Here is a 23,870-nt window from a genome sequence, read left to right as displayed (position 1 = left end):
GAAGGATAGTGCATCAGGGATTTAGAATGTGTAGCAACTCTCTGTAGGAGGAGGGTGTGGTACTAGAGCAATTTATGAAAAACAGGTCCCTTAGTAACTGGTGGACAATATAGAGTCACAGTCCTGCAAAGTCATCTAGGAGGCTGTGTGTACATCCAGTGACAAGGGGTGGGCCTCAAGTGTGTACAGATAAGTTCACTACCTCAGGCAGACTCTTCATGTATTCATTCAACAGATTTATATTGAGGGGCGCTGCTGGGGATTTGGTAGTAAGATGGCCATGTTCTGTAACCTCCTGCAGCTGATATATAAACTGTTTTGCTTTAAAATATTGTACGTTCAGAAGTATTTGTACTCTGACTATATGACCACAGTATGTCATCCTATAAAACTTTCAGACATGACTTGGATCCACAAAAATTCAGTTTTAAAGCTGTTGGATTTGCAGGAGGAGAAAACATTGATTTTAAGTGACAAATCATGGAAAGAAATAATTTTGAAAAGACCCTCCAGCTTTTAATGATTTAACAAGAGAATTGTGCTCAGAGACTATTGAGTCAGAAAAAAATGTATAAACATTTATGTGTTCAAGTGTATAAATGAGTGACGGAGGTAGGCTGGGGGAAGGAGAACCTCCCGGAAATGACAGTGTTGTTCTTCGTGGCAGGGAAATCATTTTTTGGTTCATCTCAATGGCTTCCAGACTGGAGTGACTTCTAAATCCAACTGGGAAGACAAATATCTGAGCCCTCTGAGAAGCTCCAGGGTCATACTGTAGGGTTGTGTTTGGCATATTTTCTAGAAATCATTTTCAGATAGCTGTGGAAGTTCTTAACTAGCAATCTGTTACTACAGAGTATCTTTGAATTATAAGCTAGAAACCATACATCCAATATCAAAATTTATGTTACCATGCTCCTTTTTGACAAGACTAAACTTAAACTATGGTCTCAGATCATACTCCTTTCTGATGAGACTAAGTTATGGTCCTCGATCACAGGTAATTACTAGGAGTTTCGTTATTGGTGTTTGTATTAGTTGAGGTTGTGTTTGGCGTTGAATACAGAGATTTAAAATAGAAGTGGCTTAAAGAAAATAAATGTTTTCTTCCTCTATCATGTTAAAATCTGAAAGTAGGCAGTCTAGATCTAATGTGGCAACATCATTCCATAAAGTCTTCAAAGACGTGTTCCTTCTATTTGGAAGCTGTTCTGTGTGCCCTCTATTCAACTCATGGTCCAATATGGCTGCTCCAGCTCCAGCCATCAACTTCATATTCTAGCCAGTAGGAAAAAGTAAAGAATGAAGAAGAACAGATAAAAAATATATGACAGATGTCTTTTAATGAGAGTTCCTAAAACTTCCACATGACACTTCTTCCAACCCATTCACCAGAACTTAGTTATGTGGCAGCACCTGGCTACAAACTCATAGGAATCTGGGTATTTTCTCTATTTTGAGCAGTCATATGCTTAGGTAAAAATTGAGATTATAATACAACTGATGAAAAAAGCACAAATATTAGGGGACAGCTAGCAGGCTCTACCACAATGTTGCTTATTAATAACGATACATATCTTTTAAATATTTGACATCAGTCTGCTGCACTGTATGTGCAGATTTATAGTATGATCTTTTACAGTATGAGCTTAGTAGCTACAGTATTCAGGAAAGTTGTGTGTGGTTTGCTAGAATATTTTACCTGCCCTGGGTAAGGGCCTAAAGATTAAATGTGCCAAACTAATGACTAATTAATTTTAATGGTATTTTAATGGCAGTGGATTCCCTTTCCTCAAAGCTTGCATGTCCACCTAGAGTTAGGGAAAGGAGAAACTGGTAGCACAAAATAAAAGTATTTAAGTTCTTAATACTGTTTGATGCTCTTCATGTTCTTACTAACTCATACCCTCATCTAAGTTTGAATCATTGGTACATTTTGAACTTACAGTAGAGAGAGTCCTAAAGTCTCACATGAGAATTACTCTGCTTGTTCTAACAAGATTGCGTTCCCGTAGGCATGCCAAAATTTGATAGTTACAAATAGGGAGATCTGAAAGGAGAGGAGCAGAGGAGGTAATTTACTTTAACCCTACTACATTGTCTTAGATTAAGGTAGACAATGGTTACCATTTTGCTGACATGAGGCAGACATGTCACAAAATAGGGAGAGTGAGCAATCACAGAGCGGATTTAATTTCCAATGGGGTTTATGAAAGCACCGAAACACAACGTAGCCAAATGTTCCTAAAAGTATGAAGTAATCTGATTTGTTCCATCATTACAAGAATTTAAGCCAAGCGCAATTACCTCCCAGTAGTAAAAAGAACCCATTAAAATGTCATTGTTATTGACTGAAGTGAGCTTTCTGATTACCTTGGCCAGCCACATTTTACATTTGTCTGTTCATTTATTCCAAACACATTAGAGGGCCTTAACTGATTTTGACAAAATAAGCTACATTATAAAGGTGCAGTTTAACCTGAGAAGTTTAAGTCTAATTACTAGATGGGAGTTTTCAAACGGTCATGTCTTCTAGATGTCAGTAAATTCTGGAGTGTAATGATTAGGGAGTCTTTGTTTCTTAGTGTTCATTAGATGTCCAAGATGACAGGATAGACTTAAATTTAGAGAACTGATTTTGTTGTTCCACCGAGAGTGATTGAGAGCGGTGCCCTCATAGAAGAAAGCCTGGGCACAGTGTAGTACCCAGAATTCCAAGGGAGGTGGGGTTGGGCAGCTAAATGATGGATGAACTCTCCCATAAGTAGAGTGTCCATATGATTTATCATCCCAACCAGCACAATTTTGAAAGTGAAAGGCAATGTTATTCATAATTATACTGGGGTAACACACATAAGCCTGGTAAATTCCAGGTCAATAGGATGCATGGACTCTACATAAGGAATAGATATCTAAACAAATATATGTAATAGTGATTTTAGGTACCCAGAGAATAAATGCTTCCGTAGGACACTGGGAGGTGAAAAACGCAGAGTGTCCCTCTACCAGGGCTTTTTCTCCCCAGCACAAAAGTCATTCTAAATCATGGGATATTTCAGAGTGTGAGGTTTATAGGCCCATTAACCACATTAATATCCCTCTAAGTCTAGTTATTGATTCTCAGATGTATTAGAAGCTCTGGAAACATCACAGAGAGGTAGCCTTAAAAAAGGGAAAGCTCCATGCTATTCAGTTCAACTTAATTCAACAGACATTTATTGGATGTCTGGTATGTGACAGCCAGTGTTTAGCACCAGAGATTGAAAAATGAATTTGATATGGTTACAACCCTGGAGAAATTGAGTCTAGTAGGAAACAAATCATTGTGATAGATTGTTTAGTGATTTAATTACTTGAAGAGTTAACTTCAGATTTGGCTCTCACGTATCAAACGTAGTATTTGCCAGTATCTATCTTTGGAGGGAATGCCTGCTGGGTGGTAACCTGGATTTTCCCAATCCCCTACTAATGCTAGAAACCATAGCAAAATAAACAGGGTGAACAGGCTGTTTTAGTGGGGCTCGTGTAACTCACAGGTCCTTATTTTCCAGGCTGCTAATTTATTTTTTTTTCCACCCAGAAAGCCCTTCCCTACCATCTGAGCTATTCTGGCCAAATCAACAGAGACAAGCTACAGAGATTTAGGATGTCTGGGTTTAAAAGGTTTGCTTGTTTAATTAGATAAATAATTTGAGAGAACTTTCCAGGATTACTGTACCTAATCATATTGATAAAGGCTGGAAAGACACTCTTAGTTGACCAGTAGGTAACAGAATCTGGGAGAAAAGTGAAGCACCGGGGTAAGCTGGGACTAATTCAAAAAATTCTGCCCCACAGAGAACAAGACTCTGAGGCCATAGGGCCCAACTGTTGGTAGGCAGAGGGAGAGGAAAGTGGAAAATTCAAGATGCAAAATTTAATCAAGTTCTCAAAGGGCTGGATTTTCTTCACCCATTTACCTCACAGCCCCAGTTTTTCTCCTCTATCTCCCACAATTGCCTTTTTAATTGTCCTTTTTGAATAAACATTATCTTCTTGATGTTCTCAGCTTCCAGTTGGTCGGTTGTCTATACTTTTAAAGACTCATGCTTACTCTTTCTTCCTTTGTCCCAGTGGTTGGAGCTCTCTGCCTCCTTTTCTGCCTCACTCTTAGGTTTCCACTGCAGAGAATTTGGAGAATTGAAGGAAAAGACTGTTTTGTGTCTGTGGTGCCTGAGGCCTAGTGCGTGAGCTGATTCTTGCCCCAACAGAACCACCAGACCCACGCTTTCTGTTGTTCTCACATTGTTCCCTAAATCCCAGATACGTTTGCAAACTCTGATCATGAGTTTTCAGGTGGAAGAGAGCACAGATATCGTCTCTGGGTGAAGCCTGGCTGGATCCTCAGCTTTCCTGGCCTGCGTATGCTTCTACCATCGCATACAAGAATTTCATTTGAAATCACTGGAATTGCCCATTTGCTGATCAGCACCTCTAGCTTTTGGGTTCCCTGAAGCCAGAGACCTTCTGAACACAGCTCTTCAATTGAGCAACTCATACAGTGCCAGGTGACCCCCTCCAGCAGGTGTTCAGCAAATATTTGTTTGGTAGTTAATTGAACCAAAGTTTAAGTTGACAAGGATGAATCATGTAACAATGTCTGTGGAAAGGACTCATCCCCTGGTAAAATCAAAACAGAGAAAGTATATGGATTGCTTCCCACTCTAGAATCCATCGTCCTTAATCTCCTCCATGTGACCCCCTCCCTGAGTGATCTCAAAATAATTCCATTCCAGTCTTTCCTACTGCTCTCATGGAGAGCTTGTCATCTGCTTCTATGCAGAGGATCCTTTGAAGGAACTTTTGCACGAAGGAAATAACCTATGAAAGGCAGAAATAGATTAGATGGAAAGAAAGAGAGAAGACTGGATGAGCACGTGACAAATATGAACAAATATGTGGAGATGAGACTCAAGGAGGAAACTTGCTGAGAGGTGGGGGTATGTAGGTGGGGTCAACCACCTGGAATGGCGAGGACAGACGGGTCCAGTGAGATAGATTTTAGAGGAGCTCTCAGGCGTCTAACTGAAGTTTGGATGCAAACCTGTAGACATTAAAAATACAGAATATGTTCTTGCGTGAGAAGAGAGATTATTATTATTATACAAGAGGTGCTTTGGGAACATAAGGTTATATAGGAGAGGTTGAAAGAGGAAAAGACCCCTAGAAATAAAGAAAACAGCTAGGTTTTCCAGGAAAATTTTTGTAAGGATTTAAGAGCTAAAAAGGAAAATGAAGGCCAAGTGGAAAAAAATTTTTTTCCTATTCATTTGCCAATAAAAGTGTCAGGATGTATGGCAGCCTGTGGGAAACAGTGCTCCGTATTTGGTTGGGTCATTAGTAATTGTTAGGTCATTAGTGTCAGATATTTTTGGTCAGGCCAAGTTCCTTACAGCACATTTCATAGAGGTCCAGTTGGTCCATGGACAGCTGAGATCATTTGGCCAAAGCTATTCCTGAGTAACTGTTGGAACCAGGAAAGGAATCTCTGTCTTTTGACTCCAAATCAAAGAGTCTTTCAGTGACCCCACATTAGCATTCCAGATTCCAGAAACACTTAATTTCTCTACCTTGAAATTACAAGGTCCTTATGGGCTTGTCTACAACACTGCTGTCAGGAAGGTTTCTGTCACTTGTGCTAAGGACTATTGATATTAGAGGTTGCAAACTGACCACTAAGGGTCATTAACATCTTCGTTTGGTCCTTAAAAATGTTTAACTCGTTTTAATTAGTTGTCAAAATTTTAAAAACATAAATTTTGCATTTTAAAATCCAAATATTGAGACTTTTTTGAAAAAGCAGAAGTTCTGGCAACAGCTGGCCAGCATTCCCACATGTGTCCTCTGAAGTCCCCATCTACTACCCCTACAGGTCCCCACCGACCACATCATTCATTCACACGATCTGTCTGGCTCCTACAGGCACTTGAGTAGGTGAGCCCTGCTTTATGTGTTCAACTGGTAAGCATCTAATGCCCTGAGGAAAGTCACACATGTAGGGAGAAATGATTTTCCAAATAATCTGCCTATTAGACAGCTCAAACCTTAGAGATCCCTGTGTTCTACTTAGTTCTCCCTTGCAGTAGAAAAATAGGAGAGATTTTATTACAGAGTGGGAGGAAAGGAGAAGAGGGATAGAAAACTAACATTTATCAAACTAGGTGATTCCTTACCTCAGTTTTTCAAACTTACTGGTAGATTGCAAAATCAATTTAGTGGGTCACAATCAAGATTTTCAAAATAAATAGAATATAAAACATCAGAGTGAATCATACATGGTAAGGACAAATATTATTTCATGTAAGTTCTGTTTCGATTCTTTATCTGTATATATTAGATCAAATATACATGTGTATACTGTTTCAATTATATATAGATTTCCTTTATATTGTATATATATTTTGTTGTTGTTGATTTCACTTAAATTTAAATGCATAGTTTGTTAAACATAGACTATAAACAAATTTTCCCAAGACTGTTATATATAAATACACAGGAGTTGCTTTTAATAGGAGTTCACTCCCCCTACCTTTTAAAACAAGTACGGCTATCAAAACATTCCTGTACTTTATATATTTTTTATAATAGGAATCAGCACCCACACTTCTTCAAAAATGAGCACAGTTAACAATAGTATTCATTGCACTTCCTACTTTAAACAAGTATACTGGTCATAGTATAAAATATATGTCTTACTGTGACTCCCTATCAAAAAAGTTTGAAAGCTGTTGCTCCATCACATTTATTTTACCCCCAAAACTCTGTATGGCTAGAGGCTGGGCCTTCAAAAGAAAATGGCAGTCTCCACAGGAGTTGAAGTCTGTCATAATTTTTGCTTGTTGAAAGATCTCAAAGAATGCAAAAAAGGAATGATCTGGTTAGCTGGGGCTTTGACCCCATGAAGAAAGGACATTTTCAAGGTGTGCATCCGTGATCATTAGGTCACCAAGGACAAGTCATGAAGACAAAATGTGAAGACTGAAATTAGAATGTAGGACCTGAAATATCCAGAAGCCTCTCCATTGATTAGATTTGCAACAAAAATTTATGTGAAGAGAAATAATTCCAGTGAAATAGTGGATACAGTGAGTATAGTGGTATTAGCAAAATGGCAAAATTCATAAAACTTAGAAGTTGTACTTCAAGAGTTAAAGTATGCAGTGCTGTTTTAAAATATATATATATATATATATATATATATATATATATATATATATATATAAAGTCACCAGAAAAACACAGTACAACCATTAATTTTAGTGGATATCAAACTTGTCTTAAATTAAAAACCTGCTCATATTAGTGCCGAATGATCTCAATGAAAAATGTCCACACATTAAGTAATTCTAGGTAGTAAGTATGCCCTGGAGATTTATAAAAATATGTATATATAATATTTGTACAGCCATTACGTATTCAGACAATGGGAAGAAAAATGCTACGCAGTTGTTGTTTTTTGATTGGTTTTTTGTTTTTTCCTCTTATCACGGAGCTGCAGTTTAAGCATAAACCTGGAATACTCAAAATTTGGGTTTACAAGATCAGGGCATGGCAAGTGTCCAGATTTCTGTGGAATAATATGTTTTCAAAAGCTAATCTTCAAAATGAAATAAAACATTAATGGCATGCTTTTGAATCTTGCTTAATAAAACTGCAGTCTAAATTGTTTAAAGTAGCACGTACAACAAATCCTGTTGCTAATGGTGTTAATTTTCAGAGATACGGGTGTTGACTCCTACTGGTACCAAAATTACGCACAGAATTGTGTTGGTAGTTTTGTGTTTTAGAAGACATGGGGAGGAGATGAATGACTATTAAAATCAGCTGTTAGGTGCTGCAGGTAACATTTGATAAATACGAGTATTTGTAGTTTTTTTAAAAAATGCATTTAAGTTAAAGTGAAACCAAAAAAATATTGAAATGGGCATATGGGCATGTGGTTTTGAATTAAATTTAGTCTTAAAATTAAAATAAAGTATGGAGTATGTCCTGGGAGGGCAACCTTCTTGAGATGTATTTTTACCCCTATTTATAAAAGAGAAAACTGAGGTACAGAGAAGTTAAATAATTCACCCTAATTTGCCACCTGGTTTCTAAGTTAGAGAGCCAGCATTTGAGCCTAGGTCTCTGCTCTGTCCCCAGTGTCATGCTCATAACTGTCACAGGAGGCCACTAAAATGGATGCCTACAGAACCCTGCCCTTTGCTCTGCGTCTGGACTACTGCGATGGTCTCTTCATCTCCCTCCTTCTCTCTTGTTTATTTTATCCTCCTGGGCTACCAGTGCACTTCGCCAATTCCCACACTATCCATTAGCTCAAGGCCACACGTTTAAGGATTCAATTCTATTTCCCTTCTCCCTCCAACGAGACGACTCCATCCAGGCTGTTACTGCCCACGCATGTAACCCTTATTCAATCTCCAGACATTTCTTCTACCTGAAAAGAATGCCAGCTGACTCCTCCTCCCACAGCCATTCAAACCACACTTTGTCGTCAAAGACGTACATCCAGGTTCACCTTCTTCCTGTAACCCTGTATACTTAACTACAGTCCATACCCCGCCTCCTTCTGAACTACAATAGCACTCCCAAGGTGAATGATTTCTATGCCACCTTACACTGTGTCTAGGCAGCAGCTGGTCATGTGTCTGATCTTCTCAGCAGGATATTATAAGTTTCTTCCCAGGTCCAGGGCACTGACTCTTTCATGTTCTTGTATTTCACAGCAACCAGAACATCAGAGAGGCTCAAAAATGTGTATATATATATATTTTTTAACTGCTCTCTTCTCTTTCTGGGGACAAGAAAAAAAGAGGAAGGAAGGGAAGGAGAAACATTATTCTCTGACCATTTCTCAACAGTACGCAAAGACCTGAGGAGGGAAAATCAGATGTCCTTGGTGGGAATTTTGAATATATGGGACCCTACAGAACTCATGTATTGTGTTTGTTTTTGCACTTACTTGACATGGTAAAGGACAAAGTTTTACAAAGTATGCTTTAAAAGGTGATAGTTGTATTAAAAAAAAAATTCTGTGTCAAATAAGTTTAGCTGATCCTTATAAAATAACATTAAACAGGTCTCTTTGCTATAGAAACTTCTAGATTTTGCTAGGTTCACGTCTATTACAAATCACTGCAAACAGGCTACATAGTCAACATTTCCCAAACTTCTTTGACCACAGAATTCTTTTGGTAAGGAGAATCTTGTAGGAACAATGTTCATATGAACATTCTTTGGGCAATGTTGGAATGATCCTCCCAGCAAACTAGCAGTAAGTGGTGTTCATTCATTAACCAATGACATATCTTGTAAATATTTTTTAATACATACTGACTCTGCATGATTTGATATGGTCTTGTGAAGGCTATTCTAAATCTTAGATGTTTCACTCATATTCAGCCTAGAACTGGTTAATAATTGTGTGTTGATGGTGATGATAGGAAAATAGTAATTAGGACGGAGAACCTATGAGAGAGGAGGGAACCTCTCATGTTTTAAATGCCTTATTGCAGATTAACTTAATTAAACAAACTTATAAGGTGTTTTCCAACTAGCAATGGGACATGTTTGCCCTCTGTCTCAAATGTCACGTCCCACTGTCCACCTAGTTAACTCTTCAGTTCATCCTTGGAGACTCAGGGCTGACATTTGTTCTTTCAGAAAGCTTTCTCAGATCTCTCCTAAGCTGCGGTAGTGGCGATTTCCCTGTCCCCCTTCTCTGCCTTGTGCTTACCTATGTCTACTACCTGGTTTTAGTGGACGAGTCAGATACATACCGTTTTATAATTGTTTTCCTCATTGGACTGTGAGCTTCTTGAAACCCAAAGTTATTTCTTCCCCTTTGGTATACTCAGCACCTAGCACATAGCCGGTGTTCAATATATATTTTAATTAACTTTAAAAGAAGATCATCATAACCAGTAGAATGAAAACTCTTTGAGTAGGCAGGAACTTTCGACTACTTTGTTCATTGCTAACTCTCTATTATTTAGTGCAGTGCCTGGAAAAATATCTATTATGTGAGCAATGTGAGATTATTTAACTCGTGGTCTCTCACTTAAACTAAAATAAGTCACAAGGTTCTTGTTATTATCCCCTATCTAGAGGTGAGGAAATTAAGGCTTAAGAAAGAGCAGGTGATTTGCCAGGGATGATGGTTTGTATGTAGTGGAATGGACATTGGAACCTCCTTCTACTCTTCCAATTTCAGTCAAGGGATAACACTGCTTACAGTCATACACATGTTATATGGAGACTCCAACCCAGATTGTCTGATTACATTTGGCTCAAACTCCAACTCTTTGGACAAAAGCCCTGCCTACTTTTAAACTGAGTTAAAAGGCCTTCTCCTCTTTCTTTGACTCTTCTCTTCAGTGTCAACTGAGGCTGACATTTTAATTTGGGCAGATTCAGCTTCTGAGCTCAGTCTTTTACTGGAATAAAATGAAACAAAACAAATCTCTTTATCTTAGCATTTCATGCCTTCGGTAACTTTATTAAAGATTAGGTAAAGAGGGAGATTTATAGGGTAGAATTACCCTGCAGACCAAGTGTATCCTTTCTCACACAGACACACACACTCACACACACACACACACACACACTCACACACACACACACACACACACTCACACACACACACACACACACACACACACTCACACACTCACACACATACTCCCCGTCTGGAGTAACCAGAATAGTCTTCCCCTTTTCTATGTAGAAGAGAGCACAGATTTAGTTCCATCCTAACCAGGACTCCTTAAAGTTTCACCTTCTATAATAAGTAGCCTTATTAAACACTTTCTTGCGTGCAGGCTCTCCCTGAAAGAAATTCTGGTGAAAACAGTTTTGGTGAATATAGTATGATTAAAATTTCAGTGACTAGAAGACTGCGATTTTTAAGACCAAGAAGTCTCTCCCCTCACAACTCACATTGGGCAGTCGTTTTCTGTTCATGCCTGACATACCCTGTGAACATATGCCTGTGTAGAATTTTAATACTGAGGTTGTCTTAGATAAGATTAACCATCAGAGAAGCAAATGTTCTATAAATTATTAATTTTGTTCTACCAATAATATAGCCAAAGGTAACGGTCTCACTGACTTCAGCCTTGCCTCCTTCAATCTCATTTAGTATTACAGAGCCCTAGAATTTTCCATCTACATAAAATGAGATCCCATATCACACAGTACTTTGAATCACTCAGTGGTTCCTACTCATGAAGTTTCAATCCAAAAATCCTTCCCTGCAGATGCCTAGCAAGACTCCCACGTCCAGTGTCTGTGGATTCACCTCTTTCGCACTGAGCAAGGCCTCGCTCATGGTAGTTCCTTTCTCTACATACACATCCACACATATCTTACTGAATATAGGCCCGTATGTTTGCTCATATTTTCTCTTAAAAATCCTTCTCACTCTCTTTACCTCCTTTTTCATTCTTTGAGACTCAGCCTTCTCCCACTCTCCCTGTGTCCCAGTCTGATTTAAATAGCCCTCTTTTATTCTCCCATAAATAAGGGTGCTTCCTTCTTTCAGAATTCTTTCTACAGTATAGTACACTGAAGTTTGCTCCACTACAGGACTCTTGGATAAGGGACACACTTTGAGTCATCTTGTTTTTGCAGACTTTAATAAAGTACATTGACACATAGTTGGTGCTAAATGTTTGTTGAAACACTGGGGGCACTGGAAATCACTGAAATCCAATCTTGTCTTTATTTCATTTTAAAGTTCTACCAGCGCCTTAGGCAGAGCATGAGGTGAAAAAAAATTGTAGATAGAAGATAAAAGGGAATAAAAAAACCTCACAAAATTACGTACATTTTCCCTTTGGAGGTTTTTTGAAGTGCTAAGTGAAATTTTATATATTTCATAAGATTTTAAAATACTTCAAAACAAGAACTTTGATGCCAGAAATACCCTTGGAAATGAGAGCAGCCTGCCACTGGCAAGCTCTGCTTAAACCTGTTACATGTACACATTGAAAGTGAATCCAACTCCTTCATGTATTTCCCATCAGATAAAATGCATGGAGGGAAAAAAGATAAGTCAGCAAAACTTAGAGCTAACCTGCACAAATCTTTTACTATAATGAACTCAGGGAGTGAGTACCTCAAAGCAATACATGGTGAAATAGAAGTCATTCTTGTCTAGTTCTGCCTACTTTAGACACCATCAGCTCCATTCTTAGGCACAAAATGGACATTTTGGTGGGAATTAAGAGAGGAGACGCTGGAATGGGTTAAGAAGATATATTAAGTATTTGTTCTTAGAAGCAGTTTAGTGGAGTGGTGTTTTTTTTTTGTTTTTTTTTCCCTTAAAGAAAAATCTAAACTGTTATAGTTTATGTTTTAAGTGTAAGGAAATGGTGTTCATAGTAAGCAATGCTTTTTCTTTTTTTTCTACCCGTGTTCTTCATTTACACCAATAGGCCTATCTAGGAATTATGACAAACTTATACAGACCTTTAATCATTCAAGTGTTGGCAAAGAAACCAACATCCACACAGTTACACTTCATGTAGAGTGTGGATCCTTTTACCTCAATGGTCAACATCACTGTAAGTTGTGGGTAAGAGTAATTGGCTGAACATTTCACAAGAAAACGACCTCAACCTCCAGCTAACTGCTGTGGCTCTGAGGCAATTACTTTTTTTTCCTTCTCAAAGGGAAGCTGCTGCTTCAGCATCTTCTGGAGCCCCTGGCACCATTTCAGGCCATGTGTCAGGGGAACTCTTGATCGCATCACAATGACGGAAGCCAAGTGCTGGTCTGCAGGAATTGAGAACTGTTTGTTCACACAAGATCCTGAGCAGAACCTCGGGTGTTACATAGTTTAAGGGGGCCTTGAAGAAAACCAATGCTGCTATAGGAGGGGACTTCCAGAAGTTCAAGTTATTTCTCCATTGCTCTTCTATAGCTTTCTCCTAGCTTTTATGGAATCTATCCAAAGTTGTTGCTTGGATGCTTTTCTCCCTGGAGGTCCTTGATTGAACAAGATTTTGGACAGTGAAATAGAAGAGTGTTCATGTACTTTCAAGTAGTGCCACTGTGAATACTACTCTCTGGGGAGAAAAATATTTTATTAATGAATACAGTTTGTGTTCTTGGTAAAATCCAAAATTAAACAAGCTCACTGTTTGTGTCCTGCTAGCTGGAGATGACATTTATAATAGGTGTGTTGCTTCGTGTGGTGATTCAATTTCCTGTAGGCTAGTTGGCAGCTCCACATTTAGGCTTTCTTAGTAGGGATGAAAAGTTCAGTTCCTCAATGTCTTAGAACATTTGGGGTTAAAATTCCTAAAACTAAGTTTAATAATGATCCTGAAAAACTGTGGTTAGCCATATTGCCTATAAACTTAGGAATTTGGAAAAAGTAGTATTAGCTCTGTGCTAATATCAACAATAATTCTTTATTTGAGCAACAGTTTTATAGAACAAACCGTTCTTTCCTTTATTGTTAGTAATTATTTTCTTACTTATTGGTAACATGTAAATGTGTTCTGGTCATTTTTTTCCCCATTCTTCAGATTTACATAGTGCCTGCAGAAGATAGAGAACTTAAAATACCTGTACATAGCACATTATGATTGGACACAAATGTTGGTTGTCCAAAATAGCTTATCTATGATTTGGACATAAAGTAGATCTTCTGAAATAAGTTGTCCCTCTCATCCCTGTACTGCCTTTTTAAAGAGCAAGTCCTGTGTTTAAGTGCATAATGTTTTGAAGTGTTGGAACTTTCCTGAATTACATTTCTATTACAATTAAAAATTAAACACTGAAATATAATATGTGGTGTCACCTCCTGCTAGGTCCAAAGCCTATATTTCTGAAAGGCTTTAAGAAGTTGGTGAAAATGGGAGGGGATTATTTACATGGGAGCTCAGACTTTGGAAGAGTTGAAGAGTACAGGGGAGAGGAACATGGAAAGCCAAGACTTTAGAGGTGTGGAGAGAGAATTTCTGGCTTTGGGATTAACCAGTGATTGGAAAGATGACTGTGAAAAAGTCCTAGAACAATGCTTTTGCATCTCTAACTCACTGGATGTGCTGTGGACAGATGACTCAAAATAGGTTAATTTCCTCTTCAAATTTCCTACATCCCTATTTTATACAGTGGAGGGATGAAAAATCAAAAGCAAAACAAAATCATATAGTAGATGTGCTACCATCACAACTAGGTAAGGTTATGGAAGATATTAAGTACGTTGAAAATGTGTTATGGTCATAGGCTTAATTATTTTTTTATGATCTTAAGGCTATGGAATTACAAGGGACGTTCTACATCATGTTTCTGTGTAATGTTTCAATTTTTGTAACAAGCATGTTATATTTTTATATTCTTATAATCAGGGAAAAGGCTATACAGATAAAATATTTTATAGTTAGTATTTAAAATTATCTTTGAGGTTGTTTCTTTGGTTAGGGAAAAAAACTCCAGTCGTAACACTTTATAACTCACTTGGCAAGGTTTAAGCAGTTGTTTGTTCATTCACCTCAACTATATATTTACAGAGATTGATGCAGAAAAAAAAAAAAAAATATATATATATATATATATATATATATATGAATGAAAGAGGCAAATTTTAACCTGGAGTTCTCAAAATGAGTAGCAACAGTTCAAGAATCCTTGCTAGTAATGAGCCACGTGGCACATGTAACAAATACTTTGCAAGTTATTCTAACTTTACAAATTTTACATGAAAACTTATCGGGAAAATCCCAGGTATTCAGTCCGTGAAATTCTTTGTTGTGCCTCTGATCATTCATGGAGCCTAAATTTCAAGGGCAGAATTTCTCCTCTAGTACCTGTAGATTCCAAGACAAAGAAAAGCGAGCTCAGTAACTTCATGTAAGCTTTTCAGTGTATCCTTTCTAATTGAAAATAACAAAAGTTTTAAGATATACTCTTGGGAGTTTTGATTTTTTTTTCCCCTCCCCTCTGAGAGGTTTGCTTATCTGCATGCTAATAGTGAAGTTCTTCTCCCCAATTGATCTGTTCTTGGAGCATGCCTGTGGTCTCCAGGGTCAGCTTTTGTAAATAGAACCAGCTTTCATAGGAAGTCTTTGGATATGGTCTTTTCATTTTCTCACGTTTGTAGTTTATTCTGCACGTGGTGGATAGAAACACCCTTCCAGACTTTTTCCCTTGGCATAACAAGACCATCCTGGTCTCTGATGTGCAATTCCACAGACGCCTGGAGCATTGACGAGTATACAGGATATAGGTAAATTGCCCATATCCTGTGGTGCGTTCACATTGCTGTTCCTTTAAGATATCTCTTAGGCAATTCTGAATGTGAAATTACAGCATAGTTTCAAATCTGTGAATTCCAAAGCGTTCCGACCCACAACATTGCATGTTTTGTTTGCTCGTTCATGTCCGCCCCAAAATTTAGAGTCTGGTACTTAGCAGGAACGGGGCTAGGTACTGAAAGACTCTGGTCTTAATAGAAATGCTTTTATTCCTGCAACCACTTTATCCTCTTGAAGTAGGTAAATCTTAAACCCTCAGAAAGGAAGCCTCAAAAAACCTTAAAACCCAAACCCTCAGAAACGGTTGCGCGGGATCTGAATAACCTTGTTTGTGTTGCGCGTCCTGATCTCCCGCGAAACCTCCCAGAAAACAGCTGGTGGTGGAGACGACTAGGTTTTGGCCACCGGGGTGACCGGGATGCGCAGCGGATCCGGGGGCGCTCAGGGACCCCGCGGGCAGGTGCGCGGCCGCGCGCTTGCGCGCCAGGTCCCTCCTGAGCCCCGCGGCCCGCGCGACCCCGGGCGGCGGGCAGGCGGCAGAGCTCCACGCCGGGTTTTCCGCCGCTCCCCTCGCACAGACCAGCCGCAGCCCCACAGTCACACTCGCTCGCGCCCGCGCCTGTCCGGCTCCGCTTCAAAGCGAGCGGCGCTGGGTGCGCGGAGTGAAGCCACCGCGAGGCGGCGGACCGGCCGGGACAGGGGCTGCGGGGAAGGACCGGGCGCGGGGGTGGGGGGGCGGGCAGGCTTTGACAATTCGGAATCTTTTTGTAATAAAGGCATTGAGGAGGGGCCAGGCACGCCAAGGGCCGAGAGGGGCATGAGGGGGAGTGTTCCCGGAAAGCTGCGGCGATGGAGACGCGCTGCGCCCGCCGCCCGAGGAGTTGAGAAAGAAAACAGGAAACGTGGTGGCCGCACACCCGGCCGCAGCTGATTCATTCGCTTTGAGTCGAAGTCTGGCAGGCGGGGCGGGCGCGAGGACGCGGCTCGGGGCTGGCCACCGGGGAGATCCGACCATGGACCAGACGCGCCGTCCGCGGGGCGGGCACCGAGGCGCACGCGCCACCCCCTTCGCCATCCTCAAGGACTAGAACTCTGGCCCGCAGCACCGTTTCCCAGTCGTGTCGTGGCTTTTTTTGTCCCTGTCTCCGTATCAAAGTTGACTTGCTGCACTTTGCGCGCCCTCCCTGGACACTGAACTGAGACGCCAAGCTGGAGAAACCGTGCTTTTCCGAGGCCGGCTGCCCCGCGAGCAGAGCCTCGGCGCCCCTCTTGGTGCCTGGCTCGGCAATATGAAGGAGCAGCCCTCATGTGCGGGCACCGGGCATCCGAGCATGGCGGGGTATGGCAGGATGGTCCCCTTTGAACTCGCTGGCGGCCTCGTGAAACGCTTGAGAACTCAGTCCCCCTTTCCCTATCTCTTCGCAGAGGAGGCCTACCAGAAACTGGCCAGCGAGACCCTGGAGGAGCTGGACTGGTGTCTGGACCAGCTAGAGACCCTGCAGACCAGGCACTCCGTCAGTGAGATGGCCTCCAACAAGGTAAGCCCCAGCTCTGCTCTCACTGAGGCCCCTAAACTGCTGACTCCCACCCTGGAGAAGCCACCAGTCCCTGTGGCCCGGAGAAATACAGAGATGTATCACACTGCATATTGGCCGTTCTGCTCCCTCTGAGGAAGGTTCCTGATTCTGTGTCTTCCTCACTCTTCCATTCACTCTAGATAAAGTAAGCATTTTGCAAAAGCAACTTTGGCATAGTTTGATTGCAGTACCCCCACGATAGAGTGCGTGTCTTCTGTGGGGGGTGGGAGACTCGTATGTGACACTGTGCCCTTGCAGCAGAAACCCAGTCGGGTCCATTGGCATCGCGTGTTTAAGGCTATTCTTGGGATTCCCAGTTGGAAATAAGAGTTGCTGGAGGTCAACGCAATCTCTTGGATGACACCACCTACAGCACTTAAACTGAACTTGGAACCTTAACCCCATTTATCTAGGTGTCAGGGTACCCTGTAAAAACTGAGCCTTCATATTTTTACTTGGCCACAGGGAACGTCAACCAAGTTAGAAAATTCATTGTAATGTTTACCTTTGTTTCTTTGAATCTTGGAGAAAAAGTCGTTTTCTAAAGTCATTTAGTTACAGTGATGCTTCAATGGGATATTTGTGCCAAAGTGCTGGTCTTGGTGGTTAATGGAGTTTGGGGGCTGAGAAGTAACCTTCAGCCTGACACAATCTTACAGCAAGGTAGAGTGTTGTCTGTTCTGGTTTATTTTTTGGAATTCCTGTTTTTTGTCTCTAGTTGTGTAAGGAAATAATTGGGGTTATGTATGCATTTTATGACTATTGGCTGAGGGAATAGGAAAAGGAGGCATGCACATGCTGGATGCAAATGGCTGAGGGATTCAGCCAGTAAGGACTGGTAACTTTGTGTGACTAGTAGTAACAGTTGCCTCTTACAAAGACATTTAATTTTTGGCTACCTATTTACAAAGTCAGGTAGATAATACATTTTACTGTTATGTGCACCTATTTTTCAATGTGTGGTGCTTTTTTCCCCCCCTTTGCTTACTGTACTTTTTATCCTACTTGGTTTTTTCCACCCAGTTTTAAAAAATACCATAGCATGTCAGCCACTTCTCTTATTTGTTAAGTGCTTGTATAAACAGTATTGTTTTTAAGTGAAATGTCACCTTCAAATAAAATAAAAGAGGCTTTCCAGTCATTGTCTGCTGACACTAACCTACCCATAAGTACACTGACCTACCCATATGCACCCCGGTGATTAAATATGAACTTTTTTCTTTCTGTTTGTTTTGTTTTGTTTTATTTTGTTTTTTGTCGTTTGGGCCTCATTTCTAAATTTGGTATAGCTCCTCATCACAATGATTGATTAGTGCTCTCCTACTCCCTGCTGTGGCATTAGGTACCATTGTTCTTATCTGTCTAACAAATTCTTATTTAATTGATTAATTTTATAAAATACAAATCATTCTTTCATAATTTGATTCATAATAGCAGTAGACGTATCTCCAGTGTCCTACATGCTGAATGGGACCATTCTGTAGGGGCCTCAGTTCTTAATTCTCTTCCCTGGGTAATTCTGTGTAGTAAAAGGAAGAGCAGAATCTGAAGGCACTTAATGAGATGTGCAAGCATTTGCTTATGTTTTCACGATGATGTGACTATACTTTTTCGGCCGTATGAACCTGAGCAGCTACACTTTCCCTTCAAGTCCATGTTTTTAATGATGAGGTCTGTCTTTTAATTTAAAAATTAAAATGAAATCTAATACTGGATTATAAATGACAACTATCAAGTAAATTAATTTATCTGCATTTTAAGATAAAATATAAAACTTCAGCAGGTCACAATAATTGCTCAAAATGATTCCTTTCTTTTAAAGGTACCACTTAAGATGGCTTTTTCTGTTTGTTTGTTTTTTGTTTTGTTTTTCTGAATCTTCATTGTTAAGTCCCCTAAATTAGACTTGGAGTTAATTCACAGGTTTAGTATGGGTGGTGGTTTTATTTGGTTGAAGTGAAATCTGGGTTAAGTGAGAAAAGACTTTTTCAAAATGTAGTCTTTCTAGCAGTGTTTTTATGTCTTGCGGTTGAAGGATTACTGACAGGACACTTATTTTTAACATTAAAAAAATTTAACTCAACTAAAGCTGTTGCTTAAACTTTTAATGTCTAAGCCATTCATTTCTTTTGTTTTAACCCATGCATTTCTGAGTGCTAAGCTCATGTGACTTTTTATAGATGAAAAAGGATTAGCATAAAAGGAAAAAAAAAAAAAAGCTCTTAGTAAAGGTTGTAAAGTGACCCTTCTGCTTGATAACAAGGGCATGGAATAAGTCACATCCACATGAGCTGTAAACTGAGTTGCAGCAGCTGATCTGAAGGTCCAGTGAGTGAACCTAAGTCTAAAATGGAATTGTGACAGCTTGCATCACATGTCCACTAGGTTGTTTCGTATCTCTTGAGCATGAATGAATAAGTCTGAAACATACCCTTTTTGGTTATTTGTTTTATTACCATCCATTCTTTTCACAGTTACTTTTTCAAAGTTTTCAAGTTACTTGCTTTTTCCTTTGAAAAGTCATGACAGTTTTCTGTTTTCTTGCCTCTTGAGGTTTTTTTTTTTTAATTTACTAGATTAAAATAACAATTAAAATACTAGTAAGAGATCAGGATTTGTAAGTGATAATATAGAACACTATATAAATAATCACTGTATCTCTATAATCACTATATTTTTATAGTGATTATTAGTGATTATTATGGAGATAGATTTGGGTGTTAGGAAGCAGGAAATTGATTTCTTAAACCCATTTAACAAATTGGGTTAACAGATTCTTCATGTTTTAAAAAATCTTAATGAAAAGAATCTAAATTATTAGCAGTTTTTAAAAGGTGCTTTAGAAGCTTCTAGCTATAGTTCCTGATTGGTACTGTAATGTGCATAATGCTTATTGATGGTATTGAGACTGGAAAATTATTGAATTCTTGGCCAAGGCCAGAGTTGGCTGTAATACATGTCGGATGCTTGTACCAAGTAGGGTAAGAGGCTCCAGATGGCATTTAATTTGAGTGTTTAAATCTACAGCATTCACCCTCATAAGCACATTAACCTGCCTGAGATTTGTACAGATTTCCCGTCGAACCTCATTGAGGTTGAGGGACATTTTGGTGAGGTCTCAAAGCCTTTGGAGGCAGACAGACCTGGAAGTTGAATCATGGTTTTGTTCTTGCTAACTGAGTTAAGTTAGAGAAATGACAAACATTTTTAGCTTTAATTTCCTTAGCATAAGATAGACACAATAGTATCCATTTTGAAAGGTCAATGTAGGAGTTTGAAAGAGTATGTATAAAACAACTAGCTAATAAATAGTGTCTGACAATATAGTAGGCACTTTACCGGTTATTGGTAATATTATTTGAGGTTTAGGTCAAACTTCATTGGTTTCCTACTTGACTAAAATATGTTTTTGTTGTTGTTGTATTTTACTATTCAGTTGTAGTTTATGCTTGACATTTTAAGTTTCATGGATTTTAGTAACACTATTATTAAATAAGTATCTTTAATGCACATTTTTACATAAAAAAATTCTTAACTTATATTTACACTTTTTGGCATGATATAGACATAAACATTTTGAAGTTCTAATGAGAATTTTAGTCTTTTCTTAAATTCCAGTTACAGAATTCCAGACAGAAGAGCCAAATACTTTTTGTCTTACTCTGAAACGGAAAACACAGCCCTTACTAATTTTTAGGACATGAAAAGCACAATGTAAGATTGGTGAGCACATGTCCATCCTTCTATACAGATTTTGCAAAGTTAAAATACCTTTTAGACGTTTTTAATGCAGAGTAGTTTCACAGTGTTTTTGGTTACCTTCTCTCATGGGAAGTCAATTGAGGATTCAGGGAGGGCAGGCCAGGAGCCTAAACCTCCAGGTTTTCAAGGATTATGATATGGAACCCTATAACTTTGTCCACTTGTGACCTAATAATACCCGTGTCACCAGGCCTTCAGTATAAGTGCAGTAATGTTTGAAGGAGAAAACAAAATCATTTGATTTCCCCTCAAAATATACCACTATAAAAATGTATTTGGTTTCTCCTTTTTAATTTTGGGGCAGTTCCTTGGCTTAGCATTGCTGGAAAACTACCGTGCTTCAAGCTGAAAGTCTGTCTTGACGTTAGGATTCAAGCATCCTTCTAAAAGACTTAAGGTTTTTCTTTAGTTCATTCCAGATGTGTGTAGGCCAGCTTTGCAAATGTTATCATTACTTCTTTACTGAATTTATTTTGTTTCTTTTTTTTTTTTTTTCAGAAATATCTCTATCATGTTTCTGTTGCCTATAAATTAAATTGCTTTTCTGGGGTGCTTTTTCTTAGTGTTTTCATTGTCTGCTCCCCCTGCTGCTTTTTAAGAGTCAGTGCATACATAACATATACTAGAGCTTTCTGTGACTGTTGATACATTTTCTTCTGGGCAAGAAGGGTACTGGAATGAATATAGAATGCTCATTCATAGAAGTGGCTAAATCTTAAAATATTTCAGCATTACACGAGTATAACTCTCAGAACAGAAGTAAGTGTTTAACTTTTGCTAAGAAGGAAGCTGAAGTTAGTTGGAAAAGGCTTTTTAATTTTTAATTTTATGGAGAACAAATAGTAACGGTCATTTTCTACATTAAAATATTAAAATGTATTGACATAGTCATAAAAGAATTGTTAAAAATTAATCAACATGCCTGAAGAAAAACTTTAAATTTTAAAAGATCTCTTCTATAACTACAGAAACTCAACTTACCGATGTTTTGAGTTTGCTATCTGCTTTTTCATCCACTTAATAAAAGTAGATTTGGCAAAGATTTATGTAGTTTACATATAGTGCCATAATTACTATGAAGGATTGGGAATGCTTGTTTTTATTATCAATGTTAGGAAAAGTATTTGCTTTTATTTTAAGTAATAATAGATAGAGGGAACCCCTTTTAACAGAAATTTTGATGTTTCATTGAATAGTAAAGCCTTAACTTTAATAAAACACTCAGGATTAAAACAAATTTTAATTTGTCTCTATTATCATCAACTCAGTGCCTGTATCGATATTTAGTGGTAGTAAACTTAAATATCCCTAACATTTAGTTATCAAAAATTTCTAATTTTTGTGATTCAATAAATTAGTTAATACCAGAGAAATTGCTTTCAGTTATTACATTTTAATTGAATTGTAGGATATTGGTAACTTCTTTCCGAGAACATTATGAACTGTCTGTTTTTATTTTTTAATTTCAAAACACAAGGCTTGGCCAACATAAAATAATACTTTTCCCAATGTTGTGGATGGATTAAACAAACTTTTCTTTCCCAAATAGCAAGGATTATAGATAATGCGTGTGTTCAATTTAAGATTTCTGATAGTCACATAGATTGTAGCTATTACTTAAGATACATCACATATATGGTGGGTGTGAAACGTAAATGTCATGATTTTCAGTTAATCCATAAAATATGTAGAATCTGATTTTCTCCTTTCCAGAAAGGACCAACCCTTTCAAACTGCAAATAGCTGGGGCTTGTTTAGTGATGGCATGGCTCTGCCAGGGTGGTGGTGCTGTACCTGGCTATTTGTTGTGATCATTTAATTGGCACTATGAGTCTGAGATCTTCTAAGAAACAGAAAGATGGGTAGCCCTTTATTTTAATATTCACAGTAGTTTTGTAAGACATTTTATTAATATGAAGGCATTTTCTTTTATTCACTATAGCAGAGATGCAGGGGGTGAGCTTAAACCACAAACAATTCTGCAGTGTTCATTAGGAAATTAGTTAAATTGGATTACCAATTTCAGTGATAATAGTTTGTCATCCTTTACACTTAGAGAATACTTTATCTTTACTAAAGTATTTTTCTTTGTTAGTGTTTACTATTCTGGGCTTTTTGTTATTGTTTTGCTATTCATAGTGTACTTTGATGAGCATGAATGGTATTTACTCCCTGGTCTGGCGTGTACGCCAGTGATGCCTGCGGCAGCTTTGTAGAGTGGAAAGAACGTAGATGTTTCTTTGTCAGGTGAACTTGGTTTCATATTCCAGCCCTGCTGCTTCCTACCTAGTATTTTGGGCAATGTGCCTCACTTCTCTGAATTTCAGTTTCTTCCTTTATAAATGGGGATAATAAAAGGGGAGAATAAAATCGAAAGGTTGTTGAGAGCATTAGATATAATACATGCAAACCTCAGTTTGATGCATGGCATATACTGTGTGCTCAAATGGATTACAACCCAAAGTATAAAATAAATATCCAGGAGTTCATGCTTACATAAATAAATACTTTATTGAATAAATAATTAAATGGGGGAGAATAGACAAATTTGTGCAGAAGAATTCCAAATAATTTATGCAGATACTCCACCCTCAAGGAGGGAAAGCATAAAACGACCCACTCCTTAGGTGTGGGCTGTGCATATTAACTTCCAAAAAGCACAATAAGGAAATAGAGCACCTCTACAGTGGAGAAACCTGACAAACGCACACTGTCTCAGCCAGGTAATCAAAGTAACATCAACAGTGGTAAGTCATGTAGTCATGTACCCTTGATATGATCTGATGAAAACAGTACTTGACATCTGTGGTCTTCCTACCCAAAACATATAACCCCACTCTTATCATAACAAAAACATCAGATAATTTCTAGTTGAGGGATATTCTACAAAATACCTGCCCAGCACTCCTCAAAACTGTCCAAGTCATCAAAAACAAGAAAAATCTGAGAAACCGTCACAGCCAAAAGGAGCCTAAGGAGCCATGACAACTAAATGTAATGAAGTATTCTGGATGGGATCCTGAGACAGATAAAGAATGTTAGGTGAAAACTAAGGAAATCTGAATAAAGTATAGGCTTTAATTAATAATAATGTATCAATATTGGTTCAATAATGGTGACAAATGTGCCATGCAAATGAAAGATATAAATAACAGAGGAAGCTGGGTGTGGGGCACATGGGAACTTTTTTACCTCACAATTTTTTTGTAACTCTAAAATAAAAGTT

General features: G+C 38.6%; 1 protein-coding gene across 9 annotated transcripts in view; it reads left to right on the top strand.

Annotated features, from left to right (window-relative positions):
- Positions 1-23,870, top strand: part of PDE4D (phosphodiesterase 4D) — a 1,245,242-nt gene that overhangs the window by 1,177,970 nt on the left and 43,402 nt on the right. For 8 of the 9 annotated variants that reach the window (XM_033111244.1, XM_033111247.1, XM_033111245.1 and 5 more), the window contains one exon: positions 16,731-16,843. In XM_033111244.1, the coding sequence (XP_032967135.1) occupies positions 16,731-16,843 (113 nt within the window). Of the gene's footprint in view, positions 1-16,075; positions 16,645-16,730; positions 16,844-23,870 lie in introns of those variants that run through there. The other variant, XM_033111253.1, reaches the window with a different exon arrangement.

Source organism: Rhinolophus ferrumequinum, chromosome 7, assembly GCF_004115265.2.
Source record: "Rhinolophus ferrumequinum isolate MPI-CBG mRhiFer1 chromosome 7, mRhiFer1_v1.p, whole genome shotgun sequence".
NCBI classification, from domain to species: Eukaryota; Metazoa; Chordata; class Mammalia; order Chiroptera; family Rhinolophidae; genus Rhinolophus; species Rhinolophus ferrumequinum.
This window is presented reverse-complemented; position numbering and strand designations above follow the sequence as displayed.